The 27,785-nt window shown below is 32.9% G+C and overlaps 4 protein-coding genes and 1 non-coding gene across 22 annotated transcripts; 2 read left to right on the top strand and 3 right to left on the bottom strand.

Moving 5' to 3' along the window:
• The first annotated feature begins 2,081 nt into the window (after positions 1 to 2,081).
• Positions 2,082 to 7,724, top strand: LOC109858637 (CCR4-NOT transcription complex subunit 10). 5 transcript variants are annotated; one of them, XM_020436103.1, is made up of 12 exons: positions 2,082 to 2,256; positions 2,342 to 2,810; positions 3,223 to 3,548; positions 3,625 to 3,731; positions 3,913 to 4,064; positions 4,378 to 4,577; positions 4,765 to 5,041; positions 5,114 to 5,458; positions 5,828 to 5,937; positions 6,067 to 6,145; positions 6,236 to 6,317; positions 6,695 to 7,724. In XM_020436103.1, exons 2-11 carry the CDS (start codon positions 2,402 to 2,404, stop codon positions 6,289 to 6,291), a joined length of 2,061 nt encoding a protein of 686 aa, XP_020291692.1. In that variant the 5' UTR covers positions 2,082 to 2,256; positions 2,342 to 2,401; the 3' UTR covers positions 6,292 to 6,317; positions 6,695 to 7,724. The 5 variants fall into 5 exon arrangements, with proteins under 5 accessions (XP_020291692.1, XP_020291691.1, XP_020291690.1 ...); XM_020436102.1 differs by lacking the exon at positions 6,695 to 7,724 and adding an exon at positions 5,589 to 5,669 and having other exon boundaries at positions 5,114 to 5,377; positions 6,236 to 6,373; XM_020436101.1 differs by lacking the exon at positions 6,695 to 7,724 and having other exon boundaries at positions 6,236 to 6,373.
• Positions 7,725 to 16,052: 8,328 nt separating this feature from the next.
• LOC109858625 lies at positions 16,053 to 20,724 on the bottom strand. Its single transcript, XM_020436068.1, has 5 exons — positions 20,476 to 20,724; positions 19,618 to 19,743; positions 17,525 to 19,540; positions 17,232 to 17,397; positions 16,053 to 17,048 (listed from the first exon to the last, which is right to left on the bottom strand). Exons 1-5 carry the CDS (start codon positions 20,539 to 20,541, stop codon positions 16,834 to 16,836), a joined length of 2,589 nt encoding a protein of 862 aa, XP_020291657.1. The 5' UTR covers positions 20,542 to 20,724; the 3' UTR covers positions 16,053 to 16,833.
• Positions 20,725 to 21,188: 464 nt separating this feature from the next.
• LOC109858626 (probable oligoribonuclease) lies at positions 21,189 to 22,587 on the bottom strand. Of its 3 annotated transcripts, none has more exons than XM_020436072.1 (5): positions 22,446 to 22,587; positions 22,067 to 22,155; positions 21,827 to 21,988; positions 21,505 to 21,725; positions 21,189 to 21,405 (listed from the first exon to the last, which is right to left on the bottom strand). In XM_020436072.1, exons 2-5 carry the CDS (start codon positions 22,070 to 22,072, stop codon positions 21,276 to 21,278), a joined length of 519 nt encoding a protein of 172 aa, XP_020291661.1. In that variant the 5' UTR covers positions 22,073 to 22,155; positions 22,446 to 22,587; the 3' UTR covers positions 21,189 to 21,275. The 3 variants fall into 3 exon arrangements, with proteins under 3 accessions (XP_020291661.1, XP_020291658.1, XP_020291659.1); XM_020436069.1 differs by having other exon boundaries at positions 22,299 to 22,583; XM_020436070.1 differs by lacking the exon at positions 22,446 to 22,587 and adding an exon at positions 22,234 to 22,324.
• Positions 22,588 to 23,689: 1,102 nt separating this feature from the next.
• On the top strand, positions 23,690 to 23,762 carry Trnar-ccu. Its single transcript has one exon. It is a non-coding gene; the product is annotated as a tRNA-Arg (tRNA).
• Positions 23,763 to 24,628: 866 nt separating this feature from the next.
• Positions 24,629 to 27,678, bottom strand: LOC109858629 (asparagine synthetase [glutamine-hydrolyzing]). 12 transcript variants are annotated; one of them, XM_020436078.1, is made up of 10 exons: positions 27,557 to 27,678; positions 27,006 to 27,316; positions 26,800 to 26,925; positions 26,408 to 26,644; positions 26,137 to 26,311; positions 25,830 to 26,044; positions 25,592 to 25,719; positions 25,208 to 25,497; positions 24,902 to 25,136; positions 24,629 to 24,849 (listed from the first exon to the last, which is right to left on the bottom strand). In XM_020436078.1, the coding sequence occupies exons 2-10, from the start codon at positions 27,129 to 27,131 to the stop codon at positions 24,696 to 24,698; spliced, it is 1,686 nt and encodes a 561-aa protein (XP_020291667.1). In that variant the 5' UTR covers positions 27,132 to 27,316; positions 27,557 to 27,678; the 3' UTR covers positions 24,629 to 24,695. The 12 variants fall into 12 exon arrangements, with proteins under 12 accessions (XP_020291667.1, XP_020291673.1, XP_020291674.1 ...); XM_020436077.1 differs by having other exon boundaries at positions 24,630 to 24,849; positions 25,830 to 26,059; XM_020436079.1 differs by having other exon boundaries at positions 24,630 to 24,849; positions 25,830 to 26,059; positions 27,077 to 27,316.
• Between the last annotated feature and the right edge of the window lie 107 nt (positions 27,679 to 27,785).

The raw sequence follows: 27,785 nt of genomic DNA, 5'->3' as shown, positions 1-27,785 counted from the left end.
TATTCAGTCTCAATATAGTTTTGCGCTGCATCACACTCTTTGTAGTAAACCAGAACTGTTCTTTGTTGACTGGGAGACACGCTATGGTCTTTGGAAATGTTTCCGCTTCAATTAAAACGATGTCCCGTTAACGGCATGACAATTAAAATAAATTATAATAACACAATGTATATATAAATTTAGAAAAATTTCATTAAATTAGTAATTACTTGAAAAACTTTAAAAGAGATTTGAGAAGATTCAAGAAAAAAATAAAAAATTAATGATCATTAGATTGTCGTACAATGATACGTAAGGGCCTGAGCATAATAGAAAAAATATTAGAAATAGGAATAAAAAACAGAGCTTAAACGTAATGCACAATGCGAAAAAATGAAATATAACATAAATTTATATAATTAGAAAGGTACTTTTTCATACAGCAGCACGCTGCGGCAGCAAAACGTCACGTGACTCAAATTTTCTAGGCCTGCTTCCGCTAGTTATATTTGCTGCTCTTACCTAACCCTCATTCGATGCCATTCTTTGTTGTTGATGGAATTATATAGTTATTGCATAAGTATCAACTATCAATAAAATTTTCCCGGTTTTGCTGCTTTTGTTCATTTGAACAGCAGCAAATATACCTAGCGGAAGCAGTCCTAGAAAATTTGAGTCACGTGACGTTTTACTGCCGCAGCGTGTACGAAAAGGTACCTTTAGAATGGCGTATGGACTATAAATATAACACGCTTCTGAGAGAGCCATCTTTGCACCAAACTAAACTTTTTATATAAAAATAGAAATATATATGTATACACAAAAATATATATATGTATATAATATGTAATATATGTGTACAATTCTATTAAGCCTCTTGCACAATGGACGGAATAGCGATAGCGATAGAAATAACAAAAGTTTTAAAGAGTTTATATTTAAAAATAAAGGTAGGAACAGCGGAATTTAACATACAAAACTACACATGTATCAATGCAGATCAGAAAATCGGAATAAGCAATAGCGATAAAATTTCCGATGAGTTGGAATTCTGTGTTAAAAACTGTTATTTCTATCGCTATTGCTATTCCTTCCATTGTGCAAGGGGCTTTAGCCCTAACAAGAAACATGTATGTACTTATTTCTATCATTTTTTTATTTAAATAACAAAATAGAATTAAATAATAATATTAAACTTTTTTGTAACAGAAAGTTGAGAATAATTTCTTAAACACACAGAAAGCATTTTGAAACAGAAATTTTTTTTTCTCTCAATAGGTTATATATACTTTATATACTTTAAGGGCCGGTTGTTCCACTTTCAGGTAAACTATCGGGTAATCTACCTAATGATTAAAGCGTTGTTCCACGTGTCGCTAAAATTTGTATATCTGGTAAATGACCAAAAACCAAAAGATAAATTACACGGCACTCTCGGTACCGTGTAAGTCGTATCTAACAGATAAATATGTAGAAATAAAAAACAGTGGAAGACGCGCTAGTCAAGTTCTTATCCTATAGATAATAACCTGTCGAGTAAACTGAGATTTATCGAAAGGTGGAACAACCGGCCCTAAGTTATCCCTAAGTAGTATAAGAGCTGCAAACTTGGAGGTCTCGAGTTTAAATTCGCCTAGTATCTAGATTTTTTCCGAGCCGGTTTTTTTTCTGCCGATTGCAGAGATCGCATATATATCGAATGAAAGACAAAATGTAAGGTGTCGGGCTTTCAATAAGTATTGGACAAACCATCAGCTATATATTTTATAATATAACCTAACCAGGAACAACATAGTGGTTTGGATTTCATCTAAAACCAGAGAGAAACCTGAGAGCGGCCATTCTATTGTAATTTTTTACGACGTTTCAACCGCTGGTTTTAGCCGTATTTCCACAAAAGTGGAACTCAAAGGCCGTTCTCCATGAAACTCAAGTAGCAGGTCTCGTGGAACTGATCAATCACGTTGGTCGATTGGCTGATTTGACTCTGCAATTGGTCAATTCCACGAGATCTACTACTTGCGTTTAATGTAGAACGGCCTTTGAGTTCCACTTTTGTGGAAATACGGCTAAAACCAGCGGTTGAAACCGTCGTAAAAAATTACAATAGGATGGCCGCTCTCAGGTTTCTCTCTGCTAAAACTATAAATCCAGTGAAACAGACTTGAGACTTGAAACTTGAAATTGGTAATACTTGAAACATAAACAATTGAAGAATGGCGTATGAGTGGATTTTTAAAGCTCGAGAGCCATTAACAACTCAAACTCAACTATACTGTAAGTACATGTGTCATAACTTTTTTACTTCTTGAAAAAAACAAGAAATTATAAAACATTAAATTCAAATAGAGAACTTGTGTAGGAATTTGATGACTTGTGAAATCTAGAATTTATTTGAAAAGCGAATATTACATGTGCCACAATGAGTGAAAGTTTAGAATCACAAAGTAAAGATAACATCACTTCTGTTATAACGGAGCAGGAACGTGATTTGGCTCAAAATGCATTGTCAGAATTTGAAAAAGGTTTCTATTCCTCTTGCTTAACAGCGTTAAGTAAGTTGGAAAGCCTTAGACCAACAGATCTCAAGATTACTCACAACAAGGTAGTTGTAGAATATTATAAAAGTGAATTGAGAAAGACTGAATTGATGCGAAAAAGTTTAAATGCTATATGTGGCCAAATATCAACAACAGATTATAATGAAACTATTGATGACATTGAAAAATGTGTCATGAGATATAATCAAGCTGTGTTACTTTATCATACCAAGCAATATCAGGCAGCATTACAGATCATGATTAGACTTTTTGCTTTTATCGAGCCTATGGGTAAATATATTATATATAATTTTAACTAGATAAATAATAAATATGGTTAGTTAATAAAGAATATTAAGAACAATAAAATTGTTAATACTTATATCATTTAAGCTGGTTTATTCCTTAACTTTTAAATTCTGTAAGCTAAATGTTTACTGTTATATTCTTTGCTATACATGAACAAATTATAGCTCAAAAACTCAAAAAATTATCCAAAAATCAACCTAAACTGTAAAAGTTAATTAAAATTTATTTTAATATTTTAGACCAGTTTTATCATATCTAATGAACTTAATTAGCTGATTAAATGTCAATCACGATTGGGGTTAATTTCTCAGAATGATTGACTGATTAAGTTAATTGAAAATACTGGATTTGATCTTTTATCTTTCAAAACTTTAATATTTTGCTTTTTTCCTAGAGGAAAGTTTAGCGCACAAAGTCTGTCTGTTGTTGATCGAATTATACTTAGTAACAGAGCAACCAGATTCTGCTCTGTCAATATTACATTACGTAGAGAGTCAATTTATATCTATGGATAGTTGTAAACTATCTGTTGACAAAGAGAGTGTAATAAAATCTGTTAAAACAGAGCAAAAAGAACAGAAAAAAGATATTAACGATATAGCAAATAACACATTCAAGATAAAACTGTTAAAATGTAAAGCAAGAATATATCTTCTTACACATCAACTAAAGCTCTGTAAAAAAGAGTGGAAGACATTAGTTTCATTGGGAACACCAGTGGTAATGTTATTTATTATCTACCTTTCTCTTTTTTTTGTGCGTTTGTGTTGTAATATTTAACATTGATTATTTTCAGAACAATTCTACAATTATGTTGAAGGCTAACATTGAATACTTGCGAGGAAATTATAAAAAAGCAATAAAAATATTAAATTCTACATCAATTGAAAATTTGGATTTCAAGTAAGTTATATGTTAAATAAAATTTAGTAGCATGTTATATTTAAATTTATTTGTATGTACTCTATAAATTCTTAGCATTGCATAGATTTTGTATTAAGATTCAGAATTAAAAAACAAAAGAGAAATTTTTTCTAAAATTTCTTTAATGTAAGAAAATTTCTTTAATGTATTTTATATGTAGAGTATGCGGAGAATCTTCAGCGGTTTTCTATTATAACAATATAGCATGCTTGCATCTTGCAATGGGTAAGCCACATTTGGCCGGTGTTTATCTCACAAAAGCACTGAAAGAGAATAAAACTGCAGTAGAGAGCATGCAAGTCAAAGACATAGGTAATTCTTACTCTCTCGGTTGTTAAACAGTTATTAATTTTATCACAAACTTTGTAAAACTATACATTTGAAAACTATATATTTGACCACCACCCAAGATCGTATATGTGAATGTATCTCAACAAACTGATAAATTAATATTGTATATACAATAAATAAAATAAGTAAATGATTATTATTTAATTTATTATTTACTTATTTTATTATTATTTACTTTTTTATTCACTTCTTTTATATTATTTACTTATTATTTACTTATTTTATTTATTGTACATACAATTATTAATATTAAAAAGAATTATTGCACACATAGATCCTTTGTCTTGTCAACCGTTATACACGCTTGGTGGAAATAAACATTACGAGTTGATGTACAGTTTGGGGGTATCCAAGTTACATGCTGGCAAAATATCAATAGCTTTTGAATGCTTCACAGAAGCAGCACAAATGTTACACAATAATCCTAAAGTTTGGCTCAGAATGGCAGAATGTTGTATCTATAATTATAAACATGTAAGTAAAGGGGCATTTTAACTATTTATTGTTTAAAGATGTAGGATACTTTTATAAGAAATTTTAGATTACGCAGATGGCATAAAAATCGATATATTATTTTCTGAATAACGGAGAGTTACACTTAATAGATGTGAAAGTATATACTGCTTTAAGAAGAATGCAATTTATATTGCTTACTTTTTAGTCAAATGAAATTGATTTTGATATTCCAAAACGACGCAGAGATTTGGTACAAGATATTATAGGTTCTGGTATCCACAAGAAAATTATACTAACTCCACGTCTTTCAAAGAATGTTTATCATTCGGAAGGACTATCTTATGCAATTCCTCAGCCAACATTGGAGTTTGCGTCTTTATGTCTAAAAAATGCATTATTTTTACTACCGTGCAATAGTGAGCCAAATNTACCTATAACAACTGTAACACAAACATCATTATTATCATCAAATCATAATCTAGGTATAAATTTTAATTTTTAATCTGCATTATATATGCACACAACATGTGATTTATTTTACATGGTTTTTTCAGGCGTTCAACATGCAACATTAATGTCCCAAGCTACGAGTGTCGAATCTTTTAATTTAAAAATTAGTGTATTAGCAGCTAGCGCGTACGTCTCTTTATGTCTCGGAGATTATATACTTTCTCTTGAACATTCAAAGGCATTACTAAGTTTCAGTAAATTGCCTGGAGCTTATAAAATGTTAGGTAACTTATACGCCGCAGAAAGTTTGATTTTTATGGACAAAATAAGCGAAGCACTTGAATATCTTCAACCAGAAAATCTTCAAGATTTAAATACATTTATATCCGTGCCAGATCAAGAAAAGGATAAAGAAAAAGTGGAAGAAGTCGTAACAAAACCTATAAAAGGTAATTTTTGTTTGATTTTTATAGCATTATCGTTATTATTATTATTATTATTATCATCATCATCATCATCATCATCATCATCATCATCATCATCATCATCATCATCATCATCATCATCATCATCATCAAGATTTAAATACATTTATATCCGTGCCAGATCAAGAAAAGGATAAAGAAAAAGTGGAAGAAGTCGTAAAAAAACCTATAAAAGGTAATTTTTNCATCATCATCATCATCATCATCATCATCATCATCATCATCATCATCATCATCATCATCATCATCATCATCATCATCATCATCATCATCATCATCATTATATTTTCAATGTGTAGATACTAAAAATTCCTTGTTTTTTCCTACTTCTAGCATGGTACCCCACAACAGTTTCGACCGGTATTGCTATATTTCGTTACAACTTAGCTGTAGCTTACGCTATACGAGGTGAACTAGACAAGGCGGGAGAAATGTTGAAACAGGTAATTATATTTTTCATCAAAATGATTTTAATTCGTTTTATATTACATACTTGTATAAAAAAGTGATAAACTTTTTATTGTTTTTTTTTCTTTTTATTAATTAATGTTTTTTATTTACTTATTTTTCAGGTGTGGATGTCGAAAGAGCCAGACTGCGACATACCTGTACAAGTGATAATGCTAGCCTTGTACATAGAATTACAATTAGGTAATATTTATTTTGTTAAAATTATAACAAAGTTTATCCCAAACCATTGGATTATTATGAAATAATACAGTCTTTTTCTTTAAATATCAGGTCATGCAGATGTATCAAAGTCGATAATAAAGCAGCATTGTCCACAATATCGTTAACACAATTACAAGCTACATATATATATGTATGTAAATTTGATTAAAAACAAAAAAATAGTTTAAAATTTGTACGTGTATATAAGAGTGCAAATTTGTAAAATTGATTTGTCAATGGAATATAATATATAAATATAAATATAGCAAAGTAGATAATATATGTACACACATATTTTTTTAAGTACAATAATATTAAATTAATTTAACTATAAAATTATAATTTATTTTTTTTATGATGTATATTTATCTATATGTTGGACTGGTCATTTTTAAGTATTGCGTTATCTGCAATAAAAAGTTAAAATATAAATTTTTATCAAATGTTTTATTGAACACAAGTACATTGTATTGATCTTAAATTTTCTTGAACTTGTGTATATAAATTAAGATAATAATATACTTACAGGTAGGTCTTATAATAAGCAAACTCGAAAAATACTTGAACATGAAAGATACCGTTTATTTATAATTCATAAGAACGATCAAGTAAATTTACATAGGAAGGACACTTTGAGTAAAATATATTTATACTGTTACTTTATATTCGAACATACCAAAATCTGGACAAAGTAACCAAAGAAAATAAACGATCAGCTTTTGCCAATTATTATTATTGTAGTGTTGCTCGAATATATTACGCTCGCACGACGATCTCTATCAGAAATTTAAAACGATCTCTATCAGAATTACTAAAACGTTTCTCCAAGCGAAAGCTTGTGAATACGCGTCGTTTGCTACTGACATTCATACATGTACTCTTGATGTACTCTTTATATGTGTGCGTGTATGTATATTCGTGTACACGTAAATAAGCGTACACTGTTCGGAGAAAAAAATAATAAGCTTAAAATGAAACGTGCATTAAATACAATTTTTCTTTTAATTTCCTTCTAATTTTTAATCTAACGCGATTCGTTTAATAAACTAGTAAAGTACAAACAGGAGTTCGATACGAGAGTATATTAAGCTCAAGTTTACATACTTGTTACAACTATGCTCTTGTGAAAACGTGGTATGCTCAACTTCGCGACACATAAAACTTGCTAGTCATTCTGAACTTTCACACACACAAATTCAGAAATGTTTGTTGCATCTGTTTAATTCTTAAGCATCAGCGCGGAGTGATTGTGTACATCTGCTAAAGAATCCTCATCTTTGGCAATGCTCTGTCACGATGTTATATTGCAAGAAATATCAAATAACAAAGATAATAATATATGTTAGGAATAAATCAAATAAATAAATTACATATATACTCTCTTGCACATACGTAGATTTTCATAGTCACATAATAATCAGTTTTTTCTTTTTAGAATATATCTTGACAACAATTTATGCGATGTAAAATAGCATTTGCCAGTATTTAAGAGTTTTTGTATTATAAATTTCACTCATCAGAGGTAAAAAAAAAAAAAAAAACCTACTTTTTATACATATACATACTTATATACATAATTCGTCTATAAATATGTATATTCACTCAGGAGTTTATAAAAAAGATTCATACAGGGGAGAGTTGTTCACACACACACACACACACACATTGTGTGTATTATCATAAAATTATTTTACCATTAAAGTAATTACAAGATTAAGTAGACATAGAAATTTTGTGATTATCTCGTGTGTGTGTGTGTGTGTGTGTGCGTGTGTGTGTGCGCGCGCGTGTATCGCGATCGAGTGCATAGAATGGTCCACGTTTTTCGTGCTACACTTCAGCCAAAGACAGTATGCATTTAACTGCACGTCGTTTTTGGTGTTAGAAATAAAACGATCGTTTGAGCAAGAGAATCTAAAACATCGTTTCTTTGTTTCACCTAGCGAAACTACATCTACGCGATTGATATAAACGTTTACGCATCTATGCCATGCTACTTCGATATTCGTTCACGAAAGATTAATGCAACATGATCATCGCACGCCTTTGCATAGTTGCACACTTGAATATACGCGAAAAAATCATTATAACTCATATAGTATTAAAAGTACAAGTTTGTTCTTTCAAAAAGTTTCCGAAACTTTCTCGAAGCAGCGGCATTATACACAGTAGGAGAACGGATCTGTTTTGATCCACCGAAGATATCTTTTCCTCTCAGATCAGATCAGATATTTATAGTTTATAACTCGGTACAATCTGCCCGCGAGAGACGAATACAATAGGTACAATATGTTATTGACAATCATTATGGCGAATCCTACTATTAATATGTATGTATAATTAGGTACGTTTTGTGCAAGGTAATCGTTGTGTGACAAAACAGTAGGACAATAACTTTCACACGCTCGAAAGACAAGTGCGCTTCCAAATGACGCCCGTTTTTCTCCTTCTACAAAGAGAAAAAACGGAAGGATCCGATTTAATATATATGTATATATGCAAATTATATAAAGAGTTTCTTCCACAGCCTATTTAAAGATATATATCATTATTCACGTATTGTTATTATTAGTATTATTAGTACACTGTCCCGTATCGTGCAAGTTGTTAGCACGATATATAGTACGTAGTCATCAGTACTACATAGTGAAAGATAAAGCGTTAAACAAAAGGTCCTCATATATTTTTTCACTTTGTCTTCCTCACGTCCTACGCACCATCCCGAGACTTTCGTATTTGTCTTCTTACTCTTTATTTTTTTTTAAATTCTTTTTTTATTGTTGATAAAACTTCACCTTTTTCACACGAAACAAATAAGAATCACATATATCGATAACATGTTTTAATACAGACATATAATATTGCGAATGTGCGCTAGACAGAGAATAAAACAAAGAAGAAGCGTGTCCAATTGGCGTCTAAATGTTTCTCTGCTTTTATTACATAATACGTGATTCTTTTCTTTTACTTCTTTCTCTTTCGCGTTCTCAACTTTATTCGACGAATAGGATTGTCATTTGTTTCGATAATAAAGCGGTAGATTTCTCCGTTACAAATCACAGCCTAGAAGCATTGAAGTTTCACGGAAAACCTCGAGACTTCGCACTTGGTATTTTTTTCGCGGCCGATTTTATATTAAATATGTTTCACGGTAACACATTCACACATGCATTGACTATTTCAGATATTTCTCACTGTAAATGGACTAAACTTTTGGTTGTTTCAAATAAATTAATGTTTTTTTTTCTTTTAAGATTTCTTCCATTTTCCTTTTTTTATGAAATTATGTATAAACATTCTTTTTCGTCCATCTTCCAAACAATAAGTGCACGTAAAGATAAATTTAGTATAGCAAAATGTTTCGTTTTAAATGTTTTTGTATACAAAGTCTAAAACAACAGTGTCATAATCAAATTATTCACTGCACACAGGATACTAACAACTTTTGTATCAGTCCACTAATACTAGAAAAATATTTAAATTAGTCAAGTTGTTTGCTTTATGTAGAATAATTATTTACGAATATGAGAGCGAGTATCGCAGTAATAAGAAGTTTAGAGAAGTGATATAGTACACTATATATTATATATATTTACATACACATATATATGTATATACATACACGCACACATATATTATAATTACGAATAAGAATATACGAATCTTCGCGTTTGACTTGGCAAAACGAGCAAGAAAAAGTGAAATATACGAAAAGAGAAATTCTACCATGTATACGTTAAAACTAAAATTTAAATTGTAAACCGAAAAAATACCTATAATTGTCGGACAAGAGAGATAAAGTTCATAAAAATTCCAATACTAGTATTACAAATTATATAACATTTCTTTAGTTTGAAAGAATGTAACACGGAGAATAAATCGCTCCTTCTTGAGATGTGTATGTATACACATATACTTATTCTCTACTATATAATTTTAATGTTATGTACGTACAACAATTTTATACATATAAATATTTAAAATTGTCATACCATACATATATACATATATATGTATAGTATATAATTTCATTCTATATAGAAACAAATCTGCGCAAACCACGTAACAAAAAGCATTTTAACCGTTCCTAAGGCTAATTTTACACGTCACAAAGAGCGTAGAATATATTTATCTCAATGTAATTTTTAAGCAAACATTGCACGTGTTTTTCTGATTTCCTTCACGATATGTTTGTTGTTTTGTTTTTTTGATAAAACTGTCGCCCGAACCGTCATGGTCAGAAAATCAATCATAGACGAGACCGACGACAATACAACGATAACATTGAGAATATCAAAATGCTTTACATCAATACACATCAATACGTTTGTTTCTTTTATAACATTGACAGACTTTGAAAGTTAACAAAGAGCACTGTAAGTCTTAAATTCTCAAGTGATATTTTTTCTCGTTCGTATTATTGCGCAAATAGAATCGTATAATAGTTTTTAGTAAAAAATCTTATGGTTATAAATAGAAAAATTACACTCACAGCGATACTCAACTATTCAAATACTCACTAATGATAGCAATTAATCAAATTAGCATAAATGGATTATTATTTTAAAACAGTGCTCTTTTCAGACTACAGAATAACAAATACTAGCAGAAGTAGCGTTTGAATAAATTTTTGACATTGTATATAATACCATTGTTTTTTACTACGTACGAACCAAAAAAAAGAGGTACATGTGAAACAGTCGTTTAGAGAAGTCGTTTGACAAAAATTAAAAACGTTTTACAGTAATAATCTTCTCTCTTGTGTCCTTTATATGTATAAATTAAGTATACAATATACAACGAAGAACAAATTTGCTACATCTTTTTCTACATTCCTATTTGCGTATTTACGTACTATAACGTTTGAAAAACTTATGCGAATTATGTTTGAGAAAAGTAAATATACTTAAAAAAGAGAAAGAAAGAGAGAGAAAAAGAAAAACACAATTATTCTGGAAAAGTGTTATAAAAATGCGACAGAGATATTACTTTTGTAATAAAATATAAAAAAAGAACAGATAAATCACATATGTATAGTCGGTATCAGAATATGGTTGAATACCTTTACTTCTGTAATTATGTAACAATATAATAAGTGACATAAGACAGTTTAAGATTGTTGTTCGCACAACAACTTATGAAACAACACAAAGGACATTAGTCATTTCAACGAAAATATCGTTTTTTTTTGTTTTGATTAAAAAGAGATTTTGCTGCCACTGAAAATTATCGTTCTCTATGTGTGTGTTCGTGCGTGTATCGTTTGTGTGTTGCAACTGTATAAAAATAGATCTGTAGAGATCACGTACTGAAGAAAAGTATCTCAACTATTCTGACGCGCTAACTATACATCTCTCAGACGTATCAGATGTTGATGCTATTCGAGATATAAACACAAAGGATCTCGCCATGCGTCGTGTTCTTGATCGGATTAGCTTCACAAATACATTTGACAAATGAATCAATGTGTTACAATACACCGCACAAGAGACCTTACCATCGTATATCCGTTTTCATTTATACACATTAAATATTATTGTAGCATAATCGTTGTACAGTATTGTTTTTTATGGTCCGCAAACCGAGCACCTTCGCTCGATCTCGTCGACGTGACTAGGCCGATCCTCGGTTACACCGTTTTGTGTTCTTTTTTTTTTTTAAACGTCTTTTCTTATTCTAAACGCACGTACCGCCTCAAAGCGGTGTGACGCGATTGTCTTGGTTAAATTTGATTTCTCGCGGCTTTACGAATTATGATTTGGAGAAATGGAAAAAAGATTGATTGTTAAAGAGAAGAGTCGCCTTTGTCGAGACGCGCCGCAAAGAAGTCTAATTGCTTTAGTAAGAGTTTAACAATTGAAAAATATAGCAAACTTTTCGTGTTTTTCTAACAACTCTCGATCGCGACGTAACAAGTTAAAAAAAACAAAAAAAAAACCGAAATGCAAAGTCGCGGTCAGTCATCAATTAGTTGATGCAGTCATGTTGCAGTTTGTGAAAAAAAGTTGCAAGATTATTCAGCATTGATATATAAGAAGTACGAATGACAAGTTTTACGTTTACTGGCAATTACATTTGTAAATATGGTTAACGAGTTACTTTCTCAAGTGCATTGAGAGAAGCGCTTATATACTTTTTCCTAAACCTTAAAGGTTCAGGTTTAGAAAACTTTCCACGCATGAAAAATATGGTAACAATCTTTAATTGATGTATAAATAATTGAAGCATCAACGGCTACGCTTTTACGACGACGACCACGTCGACGAGTTTAATCGAGGATTTTCTGTGAAACGCTATGATTACAAGTATTTTTTAGTGTCTGTGCGAAATACGAGCGCAAGTAACGTATATAAATGGCTTCCGAGTCACGTAACTATCTCTCTGAGACAAATGATTAACGATATTTGCTAAAACATGTTGACAAGCTTTTCTCTTTTTTTCGCATAAAATAGACACATATATCGTTTACTTACAGAGTAGGTATATCGTGTCGAAAATAAGCGGCAATGCATTACGAGTAAACTGGTCGGCAAAATAGCGTTATTATTACTCATAGACGGCCGAGCGACAATTGAACGCTTTCCATTTCTCGTATCACGTAGAAATGCTGATCGATTTTAAACAATCAAATAATCGCTATAATTCCAGCGAGTTTTGTCTCATTTATCGTTCGCAAGGGATATATGATTGAACTCGATAAAATAGCAATAGTTTTAATCTCTTTGACATTTATGCGATATAACATAAATAAAACAAAAATTGACAAACAATACGACGGGAAGAATTGTTGAAATTCGTAGTTAAGTGTCTAACATCGTTAACAGTTGAACAGGAAGCTTCACGACCTGAGCTTATTCGCGCTATTCGTAATCATCTAAGATCGCGCGTACTGAACTATTTATTCAACTATCTATTATAATCGACCTATCTCTCTGTCGCTATCCGTTGTCGCGATTTCCGACACAGTCGGATAAATAATTGAGGACGTTGACCGATAGCGGAGCTTAAACATCTGCTGAGTTCACCATTAGACTTTCATTGTTCATTTCTGTGATTACAATTGCGAAAAGAATGAAAGAAAGTCTGTGTGTGTGTGTGTGTGTGTATGAGAGCTATTATTGTTCCCTAGCTTTGCCTACGAAGCTCTCGAATATTTTCTTATATAATATTTTCTTATATATTTCCAGTAATTACAATCACATGTATAGACCAACGGACGTTTTTTCTTCAATATATATATGAAAATCGCGAAAACGATTCCTAATACACAGTACAGCGAATATATACTGAATTTATAACATATTAATACATGTGTGTGTCTCTTCGTGTATGTCACTTAGAAATAATATTTCCGGTGATAGATTTGATCAATTTAATCTCTTTCAACGTTTTTTTAAAAACAAAAATTTATCTCCTCGGCCTTGGAGATTTTTGCAATAAAAAGGTAATACTTACGTCGAAATAAAATGTGTTTTTTTTTAACGCAAGTATTACCTTTTAATTGCATCTCGTTTAATAATTAATTGCTTCTCGCTTTTTATTACTCGCCTATTTGTCCTTTACACGTCGGATATATATCAACTACGATACATGCAAAATCAGTACAGACGCTATTTATTCTCTTTATTCTTACAGAGCGAAAGCTCTTTCGCGAAAGTATTTATACACATGTGTCGAGTTCTAATTACTATTAAATTTAAGTTTACAATATATTATACGTCAATGTAAATCTGAAACGTGGTACCGAAAATTGAATTATTACTATTGAACGTGTACGTGTGTTGTATAGTAAATTTATAAGCATACGAGCTATTACTACGTCAGCTTGAAACTCAGAATGACGTTGTAATAATTATTAGGAAGAACAAAAAAATCGTGATACAAAGTAGTACTCGAAAAAGACTTCGTACTTATACTCGACTAGTCGCGAGTTTTTACGTATAATAGACTCTCTCTATATTTTTTTTTAGGAACAATTGAACGAGTAAATCATCTATTACGAAGGTAGTTGTGTAACGACGCATAAATAAAACCTAGACCGAGCAACTAATTAAAAAGTAAAATCAAATAACAACAAACTCATTAAAACTTTAAAGTAATCAACATATCTCACATCAGTGTTTAACATAATATAAATACTGATCGTTTATAAAAGCTTCCACCATTAAAACTATTCCAATGTAAAACAGTCGTATTAATCAATCTATGAAAAATAACTAGAAAAATAATTGCAAATCACTTGTCAATTGCAATCTAACGCCATTGTCGATTAAATATCACTTTCAAGCACTATTACTTTCATGTACCGAAATAGAGAACAAATAAAATTTCACGATTTCACTACGACGAGAGATATGAATTTCGAATATACATCCGAAAATTTTAAACTCTGTGTAACGAAATATATACATAGCCAAGCGTTCTAAATTATTTTAAATTTGAAAATAGAAAGAAAGAGTTTTTTTAACTTTTCTTATAACTCTTAATTATTAATTTGCGATAGAGATTCCAAGTATTTAAGCTTCATTAAGATTTTTTTTAGATTCAATTCTATCGTTCTAATATTCGAGTCTAAAAGCTTTTTACACTATGCAACATTTATTGCAACAGCACATAATTTCTCGGTTATTTTCTTAGTGTGCATGCGCGCACATTATCAACTGATTAATGTACAATATATGATCATAAGGAAGAATTTTATATATATATATATATATATATATATATATATGTTGCTGCATAGTACAAAAAGACCTGAAATGTCACAGTCTCTACTATCCGAATACTCGGATAGTAACAGATTTCAACAAACGGAGCTCTAACATATTCGTACAACAAAAGCGTTCCAAATGATCTACGTAGTATAACGAGTTTGGTCTATGTATACATATCGTTTGTTTTATATGCACGACAGCATAATGTCTCGAGCTTTTTTTAAAATATTGGTCAGTTTCTGTCAAATTTTTGGCCGTATTTTTACAACTTTCTCTTTTCATTTATACGTGTATATACACTGCACATTTATACTGTTTTGCTGCGGTTTGCGTGCATGCGTATATAAAACTCGCAATAATACATAATATCGCATGCAGTTTATAAATGCGATTGTCACATATATCTATTGTATGTATTATATGTATTACGGTAATATATAAACTGTACATACGTTCATAGATGTTCATAATGCACATCATTCTGGTAACACGTAAGTCTTTATGTTCTTTTAAAAACAGACAAAAACAAAAGTTAAATAATTCTTATATACATGTTGATACGTATTACGCATTAAAGTCAAGTTTCTCGAGACGAATATATAGTCGACGAATTCCCAAATTGTTTTAAACCTGTTTATCTTGCACAGATATAGTTTTAAGACAAGATATATTTTTAAGACAATCTGGAAAGATAAATTCTTTGCAGCAATAAAAACTTTCGTTACTACTTCAACATCTAATATAAGTTTGCACAATTGGCATTATCCGCGATTTTATCGTGATATATTTGTTGTTCTTCTTACATATCGTACGATATAGAAGTAACAATAAGCGATTCGTGAAACAAAAGGATCAACAACAGCAACGACATAAATTTATGCACATGTGTGTATACACGCATATATACACACATATATACGCTTATGTACGTATATGCGGATGAATGATTCTCTTTAAATGTTTTTTTTCTTACACAGAGATGTAACTTTATGTCGTTGTGCGTAATACTTACAAATGTAATGTAGATGGTTACTCCGCGTAAAATTTTTGTATTCTCAAGTATAAGAATACACATTATTCGGAACGATATCGAAAATTCTTGCGTTAGTACTATAAACATTTATATATATATATATATATATATATATATATATATATATACACACACACATATATATATAAATATAAGCTCGTGTTACATGCGATTAAATTGATATCGCACTTACACTTGGCGAAATATTCAAATTCTAGAACATCTACTACCACATTACGGGTCGCACATTTAAGGAAGGCCACATTGAGCTAATCTAACGAGTTACTGTTCAACATTTCGAACGAGTACATTGAGTACATAGGCGCTTTCTGTTACGCTATCTATTACGTTTATAACTTAGGATACGTATACAAACAGACAATTGTACGAAGAACAACTTCTAAAGGATATAATATATCTGAGCAATCTCCTTTTTGTCACGAGTTACTTGTTGTCAACGACTTCAAAGCTAGCGGGTGTTCACCGGTTCAAACACGATTGATACATACATACATACATACATACATATATATATGTATATACACATATATATATATATATATAAATTTTTTTTTCTCGTATCTAAATCGGCGTTCTGTCGAAAAGCTAAATCGATTACACACTGTCGTAAGCAGTAAAATTTACATACGGTAGAAAACTATGGAGTTATTAATAACCAGTAAAAAGTTGCGCGCATTTTCAAATCTCCGTCTTATGTCTTATAATTTCATTCGTAATTGAATTACTTTGTGTATCGCGACTGATAGTTTTGAATTTATAATGGGCGGCATTTCGTTTCAACAGTGAATAAACACCAGCGGAAGCTTTTCAAAAACGTAATTACGTAAGTACGTAAGTAAAAAGCTGCTGGATTTACTTCAAGATGAGCGATAGCAAGTGGGTAGTTGAATGCAAATTTGCTAGGTATTGCTTGTGTAATCGTTGCTTCCGTCCGTCGTTTGACTCTCATTGTGAATTTTCATTTCGAGAACCGGATCCTTACAGGTCTCGACGACGTTCTTCTCTATCTCCAAGTCATAGAGCAACGTGGCCTGAAGTGCATTATACATACCCGTTCGCGCGTACCGCGATGCTTTCGTCAGCTCGTGCACGCTCCCAGCCAAGGTTAGAATATCTGCGCGTTTACAGACTTTGCTCATCATCATTAGCGATAACATTTGTTGCTCTATCAGTATTTTAACTCTTTGAAAACATTCTTTCGCGATATTTACTCGCGAGTAATTTACTTTCGATCAAATCGATTATCAACGCGTGTTACAACATCAAAATCTTTTTCAGAAGTGATTGCAATACTTACCATTGTCATCGTACGCCAAGATGCAATGCGGATTCTCCTTTTGGCGCTTGATAACGTTCGTGATTTCTTGCTTGCGACATTCTTGAACATATTTGATAGCTTCCAGCCAATATTCCATAGCTTTATGCACACGTTGATTCATCGTGGTCCCGCGTAAGCGCTCCATCTGTAAATTCCCAAAATTGAAAGTTTGACGTACAAAGCACATGTGTCAACACACGCACGGATATGCAAAAAGAGAAAAGGAAAAAAGAGGAGGAAAGGAGAAAAGATCATTATTTAGTTTTACTCACTTTTGCTATCAGTGTAATGACACGAGCGTGCTCTCTCAAATAATCAATTATCAAACGATCCACTCTCGATGGATTTCCTTGAAGACGCGGGATAGGTATGTTATTCGCGCTGGTTACTCGTTTTCCCGGGAAATGCGCGGCCAATCCGGCTTCGCATTTCTTGCGCTCCTTTTCCAATTGCTTAAATTGCTCATACGTTTGCTCGAGATTGAAATGTAGTATACTCGAGGGACCTGTCTTTCTGGCTGCGCCGCTGCCGTTTCTAAAACTCAAGTTATTTCCATAGAGAGCAGAGAACAGCCGCGGAAGAGGATGAACCGGAACAGAAACAGGAACTGACATCATCGACGGAAACGCTGCCGCCGATCTCATAGTATTCGGTCCCGATATTATTCCCGAATTGAAAATGATATCGCCCGGAGAAATACCAGCGGGAATGCTCTGCATCTTCGATATATGATGTCGTTGTTTCGCGATGTGACTAAAGGCGTCCTTGTCTAGCGTAGATCCCGTAATACGATCGGTAACGTGACTTCCCGAAGGGAAAGCCATCTCTTTAGTCAAATCAAATCCGTCGAATTTGTACGCGTTGAGTTTAGGCTGCTGCTGCTGCTGCTGCTGCTGCTGCTGCTTCAAATCGTTGTGATAAAACGGGGAATTTTGTTGCAATATCTTAAGAGTGTCGCCACTGTTGGCAGTGTACTGTTGATAACTGTGACAGCCGTATTTAGCAATAGGTTGGTACAAGTTGCGCGAACTCAGATTCTTCGGAAATCCGATCGGCGAATAAGTTTTAGTTTCGACAGACTTTGACTTCGGACTAATTACCTTCAATAAGCTATTATCAATTCTGTAATCATTAGGCGAACAAACATTCTCATTTGTGTCTAAATTCACAGAAGATGCGACAAAGTTATTCGTTACGGCGGGATAATAGTCGATCAAGTTTTTATAATCTTGGTCCACAACTTGATCCAATTTGTAGCTACGTGTTGTTTGCTGGTGCAAAAACTGAAGTTGCTCATTAGGTACATTAATACCTCGTGTCATATTTAATTTAGCAGTGTCGTGAACATCCTTGAAATCGCCAATACTATTACGTTGTTGCGCACTACTTCCGAAACAAGTGTGCAAAGTTGTATCAGCAGATGAAATTGAATGTTGCAACGGCGAGTTGGACAAGAAACCAGAATCGGCGCTCAGTTCAGTCATCGCCGAGTTGGGCCTGTACCCAACGGAACTACTCTGACAAGTGTTAGCGGCAACACTGTACATATCGTGAATGTTATTCACTATAGTATTACCATACGAACCCGACGACGCATTATGTCTCATATCGTTACGATACTCTAGCTCATTAATAGGAACAGAATTGGGCGAGTCCAAAGCTAAAGTTAACGCAGTTACGTTAAAATTAAGATCCGGTTTGATACAATTTGAAATTTTCGCGTAATTTCCCATCGAATATGTCACAAGAGGTTCCGTCCAGTTCTCGGACTGTTTGCCATAGTTTATTCCACTCGTAGTGGTTAGCAAATCGTTACACAATGGCACGTTGGTACCACCCGTGTACATTATTCCGTCGTCTGCATGTATAACGTGCGATCGAGGATTGGACAAATACGTGTTCGATGCAATTTCATTGCCACATGCAGTACTTTGCGATTCTACAGACTGTCCCATACACGCGTTAAAACTCAATGTTTTCATATCGTTGCAAAGGTTGTTCGAATAATGATATTCATTCTTAACGTTGTTGTAAATATTGTTCGTCAACTTGCCGCACGGCGAACGAATCTCTAAATGATTCATATCCGTCAAATAGGCATCCAGACTATCTCCAACTTGGTTGGGGCAAGAATTAGCAAATTCTGTTTCATAACGCACGTTAGCACTGTTGTTGCAACTCGTGCAACAACTGTCGATAGCAATGGAATCGTCATCAAGAATCTTTGATACCAAGTCGTTGACCATTGGATTATTTAAATCTTGACTGTCCTCGTCTTCGATATTCATCTAAACAGAGATTGTGTTCAAAGATCTCAAATGAAAAAATACTCAACAATCACTCGGCAAATCTCTATGTTACTTACATTTCCTTTCGCGCTGCAACTTGTTAAGTCATAGCTCCAACGACTGTACTCTACACCACGAATGTCTCTAGAGTAAATCTTTCGCGGTACTTCCAGCATACTGACACTGCGTTCGATGTTGTTATCCTGCAGAAGAAAACCTACCATTTTAAAAGCAGTACCGTCGACTATAACAACTAAACGAGCACAAGAGATGGAATATCGCAACAAAAATTCTTCAACGCGAAAATATCAAGGTGTATTGTGAGAATAACCAAATCAATCAATCAGCGAAATATTTACAAAGCGTTTTGCGATTCGAACAGTACGCACGAGAAGCAAAGTGCAAAAACGGAGTAAACTACCGAGACACAATTTTAATAAACGACGCGACGTCAAAAAAGAAAAAAAAAACGTTTGTCGCTGTTACAATCGCGACTTTACTCAATGGACAACTCCAATAATATGCAAATGAATTTGCTCGTCGAACAAACGTATATAGAATAAACGAGAGACCAATTTCTCTTCACGGGCGTTTTTTCGTTTTCTCTCGTAGCGACTTCAAACAAACACGGATCGCATCGCACCGTCTTCTTCCTTTTCTCTCTTACTCAAATGTACGATCATATAAGTATATGTACGACAGACTCGTTCTTTTCAATTGCAATTTCTCTTTTTCTATTCTTTTTTTGTCTCAATCTTTGGGCTATTGTATGTGTGTTACAAAACACACGTAACATATAATGGAACAAAAAGAAATCTTTAAATGTCTCATCGAACCGTTAATACGAAACAAAAGTTAAATTTTCAACTAGCAAAACGGGCAGGAGAAACGGAAGGGGAAAGAAAAAAAGAAAAAAAAAATATATATTTTCTCACCTTACTAACGGCGAAAGCATTGTTGCCGATAATCGCGGTTAAATTGTGCACTTCAGACAGAGCCATTCGTTAAGAAAGATTCTCGACTTCCATCACCACATACCATTACAGACTCCTCCTCCACCATCGCTGCTCGCCATTGCTTCTTTGCTCCATTTCGCTCTGGCGCGACCACTAGGCTGTGCGACCAGTCTCGACCTGTCTCGACCAAATCCGATTCCGTGCGATTCCAACTAGTCCCGACTGTTACCACTGTCACCACCATCGACTAGTCTCGGTACTGTGTCCACCACGCTATCAGTTCCATACTGACCTACATGAATCTTTCACACCGCAGCGATACACGTAATATGTATATAAATAAAGGAATATGGATATTTTTCCCTTCATTTTTGTTTTACGAATAGCTTCTAACTTAACTTTACTCTTGCAATTTAGGTTAAAAATCAAGTTAGATTCGCGCAAATAAGTTTCAAGTTTAATCGAAAATACAGATCTTTCGAAGTATTCCTAATAAACTTACACCACGTGTTTTATTCAAGCTTCGATAATTGTATATTTAAAAATCAAGAAAATTGCGCACTCTCGATATAGAAAAAAAGACAATCTAATAAAAATATTTACAAACGTTACAAATAAAAGTTAAATGTAAAGCTACAAAAGTTACAAAGTAGTAAAACTTGCGCTCGGTAAAACAAAGTACAAACTCAGGATACAACAAAACAGTTTGTTATTTTGAAAAAGTTTTCATTACAATATCAGGGTTCAAATAATACATCTTTTTTGTTTTCAGTTTATTGCTATTTCTTTGCTACAAACAAATGGTTTCTAAAGAAAGAAAGCTCATTCAGACTGTCTTTCACATCAAACGAAGCTCTGTGATAATAATGTTTTTTCGGAGCAGTTTTCTCCACGTCCGGTTGCCACCTTCTGAAACAAGAGTTTAACACCGCTTTAGAAATACTGTTTATATTTATATATAAAATTTATATTTATTTACAAAACATTTAATTAACTCTCCTGTTATACCTAGCCAACTCTTTGATCGTACTGACATCTATAATTCTATAGTGCAAATAATTATCGACCAAAGGCATATATTTCCTCAGAAATATACGATCCATGTAAATTGAATTTCCAGCTAACGGGCACACGCCTCTCGAAACATGACTTTCCAAGTGTTGCAGCATTTTTTGTTGAGCTTCCTCTAATGTAATTTTACTCGATCGACATTCATCTATCAAGCCAGTCTATATTTGTTTTCAATACTTGTCATTAAATCACAAATATTGAAAATATTAACACATTAACACAAATACATTATTATTATCAAAGAAAGATACATATTTACCTTTTTGTGTTGCTCTTTACACCAGTCAGACATATTCTCCAAAATTTCATCCGACTGATGTACAACAACATTTAAGCAATTGCTCACAGGCTTTAAGTATTTGTCAGTTATTAAACAAGCAATTTCCATAATATGACACTTTTCCACTTCTAATCCTGTCATCTGAAAAAATCCAGCTTTTTGAAATTTAAACCTCTTTAATTTTTAAATATCTCACTTGTATAATCTCTAAAGAATTACCTCCATATCAAGCCAGACAATATAGTTTTCATTATTATTACTTTGGATTTCTGTATCTTGTATCTTGACTAGAGACGAAGTTACACGATCTATATAAAAATGAAAATACTCAGTTATTTAAAAATGATATTATTGTTAATAAAAAGAGAGAGAGAGAAAATATATACGTGTGTGATACAACGCATTAATAACTTCACAATTGTATCTCTTTATTACTTATATGTATAATTACAATTGTCACTAAAATGTCGTGCCACATAAAATTGCAAATATTTCGAAAAATGATTAATAACACGCGCAACACTCATAGTTCGATCTAACTCTTGATCTCTTTCACATATATAACAATATACAACAATTTGTAATTAAATACACAAACATGTGTGTCGTCAGATGGCGTGACAACGGACTCTCTGGACTACGCATCTCTCCTGCGTCACGTTCGGAAACAGGGGGTCGATTGTGTATCACGCAGTGTAGTGAAAAGTACAAAGGTGAGCAAATTTACTAAAATATCTATGATCTTATTGGTCAACAACTAGTAAATTTGCTCATTTTTATGATTTTCACTAGACTTCGTGATATACAATCGACCCCCAGCACTCGTGTACACACGAGCATCATTCTATCTTTGTTTTATATATAATGAGTAATAAAGATAAAATATACACTAGTGATGTTTCCGAACGCAGCTCTGCTAGAAAGTCCCCCTATTCCACCAGTGTTGCTAAATACGATGCTTTTTTCGCGCATGCGCGTGGCATACATACAGCATACACCACTGTTGCGGCAATTGAACGCAATACAATTTCGAATTCGATATATATACTGGCTGAGTTTCAAAATTCACAGCCAGTACTACAAATGTATAATATACGTGACATAAACTATAAGGTTGTAGTACTGGCAATGAATTTTGGAACACAGCCGTAGTGTACTACACACTGTAGTGTTTCCGAACGCTCGTAAGCTGAACAAACCATTCTTAAGCCCCTTGCACAATAGACGAAATAGTGATAGCGATAGAAATAATACCAGTTGTAAAGAGTTTATATTTATAAATAACAATAGGAACAGCGGAATCTAACATACAAAAATACACATGTATCAATGCAGATCAGAAAATCGGAATAACCAATAGCGATAAAATTTCCGACGAGTTGGAATTCTGTGTCTAAAGCCTCTTGCACAATAGACGGAATAGCGATAGCGATAGAAATAACAAAAGTTTTAAAGAGTTTATTTATAAAAATAAAGATAGGAACAGCGGAATCTAACATACAAAAATACACATGTATCAATGCAGATCAGAAAATCGGAATAAGCAATAGCGATAAAATTTCCGACGCATTGGAATTCTGTGTTAAAAACTGTGTTATTTCTATTGCTATCGCTATTCCTTCCATTGTGCAAGGAGCTTAAAACTGTGTTATTTCTATCGCTATCGCTATTCCTTCCATTGTGCAAGGGGCTTTACAAAACACAATTCCGATAAGTCAAATTACTCGCGCGCAAACATATGTATGTGTTATTAAACAATATGTAATAAATAATAAAAAACAATCTTCTATATGCAAAATCAATCATACATATTTGACAAAAATAACACTCGGACAATCGTTCGCCCCTGTGGCCTAATGGATAAGGCATCGGTCTCCTAAACCGGGGATTGTGGGTTCGAGTCCCACCAGGGGTAAATCTTTTTTTTGTAATTTAATCATTTAATGTTTGCAAGTTAACCATTTATCTTACATAAAACACGAATTGTAACAGTCGGAGCACAGACTTTTGCATAAAACATAAAAAAAATTGATCAATCCGGTTTTTTTATATTTTTTCATCCCAATTTCTCGTTTTAGAAGGCTTTGATTCGTTGATTTTCTGTCTAGCGCATAGAAATATAAGACTAGAGTGCGCGAGTCCTATGCTAGCGAGTAAATGGATGCGATAGAGACTTGGAAAAAGAAAGATGCCTCGAGACCTCTCTTGTCAAATGACGCATGCACAACGACATCGATGGTAGTAGAACATTATATGTACAATTTGACAACAAAAAACAACAACAATATTAAAAAAATATACATGTATCAATGCAGGTCAGAAAACGGAATAAGCAGTAGCAATAAAATTTCCAACGAGTTGGAATTCTGTGTCTATTGATTATCTCTATCACTATTCTCTCGCATTGTGCAAGGGGCTTAATACATTTATGTATATATCGGTGTATGAACTAACTTAATTCGGTCCACTGTGCCATTTTTGCACCAAACCAAGCAACATATTTGTACAAAAGAGTCTGTGCCCTAATCTAACTTAATAATTTTATATTGGTCAAAATTGTAAAGGGCCTTCTACAATAAGATATTAGTAATAAATCAGAAGTCAAAAGCAAGAAATTGACCAATCACATACAAATCACATAAGAATAATCGATTGTGATTAGTCAATCTCTTACTTCTGATTTATTACTACTATCTTATTGTAGAAGGCCCTTAAAATATGCAAACCATAAGTAGACAACCAAAAAATTCATTTTTATTATTGTAAAAAGTTATTATTTTAAAAAATGAAAGAACAATAAAAAATGGTTATGAGAAATTATATATTGCACAGATTTTTCTTCTTTCCTCTAAATCATTTCCACACGGCTCTTTTCATCATTTACAGCATAATGTGTAATAAATCTCGCAGATGGATCAGTGACGTTTTTTACCCAACGAGGCATCCAAAAATAAGGTGTAAAACTTTCCGCTTGGCCCTTATAATACGACTCGAAGACATTTCTAAAATAAAGAAAAAGTTATTGTACGAATAAACAATATTGTTGATATTTACCTATAATAAAGAGCTTCTTTTGTTTTGGGTGTGCAATGAGGATACTTAATGTAAGCTTCGTCTAAATCTTTGTCCTCTATACGATTTTCAACAATTTCTTGTAGTATTTGAAAAAGAGATTTCTTGGTTGAAGTAACACCATCGCTGAAAGCTTCTTTATGTCTCCAAAGTATATTGTTTGGTAACAAACCGCTGTCATTAAACGCAGATCTCAACAAATGTTTTTCAATTCCATCTGTGAAATAAATGAATAATCAATATTAACATAACGAATATCTCACAACTCCAAACAATCATTATTTTTACCTCGAGGTTGTCTGCTACCGGGATCCAATGATAAATAATAATTAGTGAATTGAATATCTAGGAATGGAACTCTAAGTTCNAAGCTAAAAGCACTAGTAGTTCTATCTGCTCTCAACGAATCATACAAATATATATCACTCAATAATCTAAGAGATTCATTGTGCGCATCTAACGCGGTTGGTGCGTCTCTAAAGTAAATATAACCTTGCGCCACTTCATCCGCACCTTCTCCGCTAAATATCACAGTTGTTTCTGTGTTTTGTTTGATGTATCTCGAAATAAGATACATTCTATAAATACAGGAAATTCTTCAGTATAAAATTGATCAAACAATCAAATATTTTCTTTTTTATTTATTTTTTTTTATTACGAAGACTGTCTTACCCGATTGATGCTCGAACAGTAGTAATGTCGTATGTCTCCAAAGAATAAATAACTTTATCTAAGACACTAATTACATCTTGTTCCGTAAAGATAATTTCATGGTGTTCAGTTCCAATATACTCTGCGACCTGTAGCATGAAAATCATTGCCTAAACACTTTTGAAATAAGTAANGAAGAAAGAAAAAAAGTAAAAAAAGAGAGAATAAGAGAGAAACTCTGTGTGAAAACTTTATTAACTTGTCTGGCAGCGATAATATCTGGACTATCATTCATTCCTATNGCAAAGCTTTGTATTTTATATGGAAAATTGTTTTTCTTTGCATGCTTTACTAGTAAAGCTGCCACCAAACTAGAATCTAATCCACCTGATAACAGGCAACCTATTCGTCTATCAGCCATTAATCGTTTTTCAACAGCTTCTGAAAGAAGCTTTCGAATATTACCATGAATATCTGTAAGATTCAGAGCTGTAAAAATTACGAGTATTACGATACATTCGCACAAAAATTCAATGTAAATATGTGGTGTAGAAATTTATATTCACCAGACCAAGGAACATGTACTTGAAAAGAAGGTTTATCACCAGGCTCGTGATAATGGACACTTTTCAAAAACTTTGTCTGGCCATCATGCAAAATTTCGTATTCCTCATAACAACCTGGAGGAAATGGTTCAAGTTTCGAATTGCCATTTATATATTGCGAAATTTTCATCAAACCCTAATAATATATTTATCATAACAAATTATGTTATCGAGATGTAGTACTCGGTAATATATAAAAAACTTTTGCAATACAGCTATTTTACAACAGTACCTTGCTTTCCGAACAAATAGCCAGTTGTCCATTATCCGAACGCAATCTAAACAGAGGTCTTACGCCATAAGGATCTCTACCTATGAGAATTCTTCTTTTATCAACATCTACTAAACAAAATGCAAACACACCATCCAAGGATCGAGCAACTTTGTCTGCGCCACATTGAGCATATAAATGCAAAAGTGCTTCTACATCACATTTAGTGTTATAATCAAACTTATGTTGCTTTCCTAGCTGCAATTGGTATATAGATACATGTTTCGATACCAAATGTTACATATGTACAATGTAAAAAAATAACTATATATACAGCCAAAAAATATAAACTTATATATATAATGTTACGTAACTAATATAATATCTATATATATGTAACATAGAGTACATACTTTTTCAAAATTATATATTTCCCCATTGCACAAAAGAAAAAGATGCGGATATTTATGTATTNTCATCGGCTGCATTCCATACAAGCTATCGACAATGGCTAATCTATGAAATCCTAAATATCCATTCTGCAAAAAAAAACAAAAACAAAAAAAAAAAAAGTATTATACAGTGAATAATGTGACTGATGCAACAAAATAAAACATACTTTCATTCTAATATCAAATTCTATTATAAAAGCTTCAGGACCACGATGTTTTATTTTATCAAAATTCTCACAGATACAAGTGAACGAATGCGTATGAAATCCAAAAAGTGCCCAAATACCGCACATTTTTACTACAATNTTGTTGCTTTCCTTGATTTATTCCAACAGTTGTATCACACTGCCACGGTGCCACGTGGTTGAAACCATAAAGATATAAGAGATAGGCTTAGTTTACATCGTCAAAACTTGATACGCGTATTAAGCTTGGGGCGTATCAAAAATTTAGAACGGGTGCGTTTACATCAAACGTACTAAAAGAAAAAAAAAATATAATACGAATATAATTTACGTCGATTGCCTCCTAGCAGTGATAGTTGGAATTAATGCGCTCGAGTATCTTGTTGCAGATGAAAGTGTTACTTAACGAGCGCCGTTGCGTGCGTGTGTTTGCGGCGCGACTGTGTGNGAATGACAAATGAATGAACTCTGATGTGTGTGTATGTGTGCAACCTGTGAATGCGGTGCGTTTGGATCATAGAGCTTATACTCACGGAGAGGCCATGGGAGCGCAAGGAGAATCGACAAAGGCTGCTTTCTTTTTAGGAGACACAGTCGACACAAGTCGATACAAGAGTCATTCTATCTTTGTTTCTCACTGAATACCGAACGAAGACAGAATGACTTTTGTGTCGACTGTGTCTCCTAAAAGGAAAGCAGCTAAAGAGAGATATATTTTTCTGTTTCAATTGCGGGCACTTCTTATAGAAGAGAATAACAGAG

Source organism: Pseudomyrmex gracilis, unplaced genomic scaffold (assembly GCF_002006095.1).
Source record: "Pseudomyrmex gracilis isolate BER0280 unplaced genomic scaffold, ASM200609v1 scaffold_215, whole genome shotgun sequence".
Classification (NCBI taxonomy): domain Eukaryota; kingdom Metazoa; phylum Arthropoda; class Insecta; order Hymenoptera; family Formicidae; genus Pseudomyrmex; species Pseudomyrmex gracilis.
The sequence above is the reverse complement of the archived record's forward strand: the minus strand, read 5'-3'. Positions and strand labels throughout refer to the sequence as shown.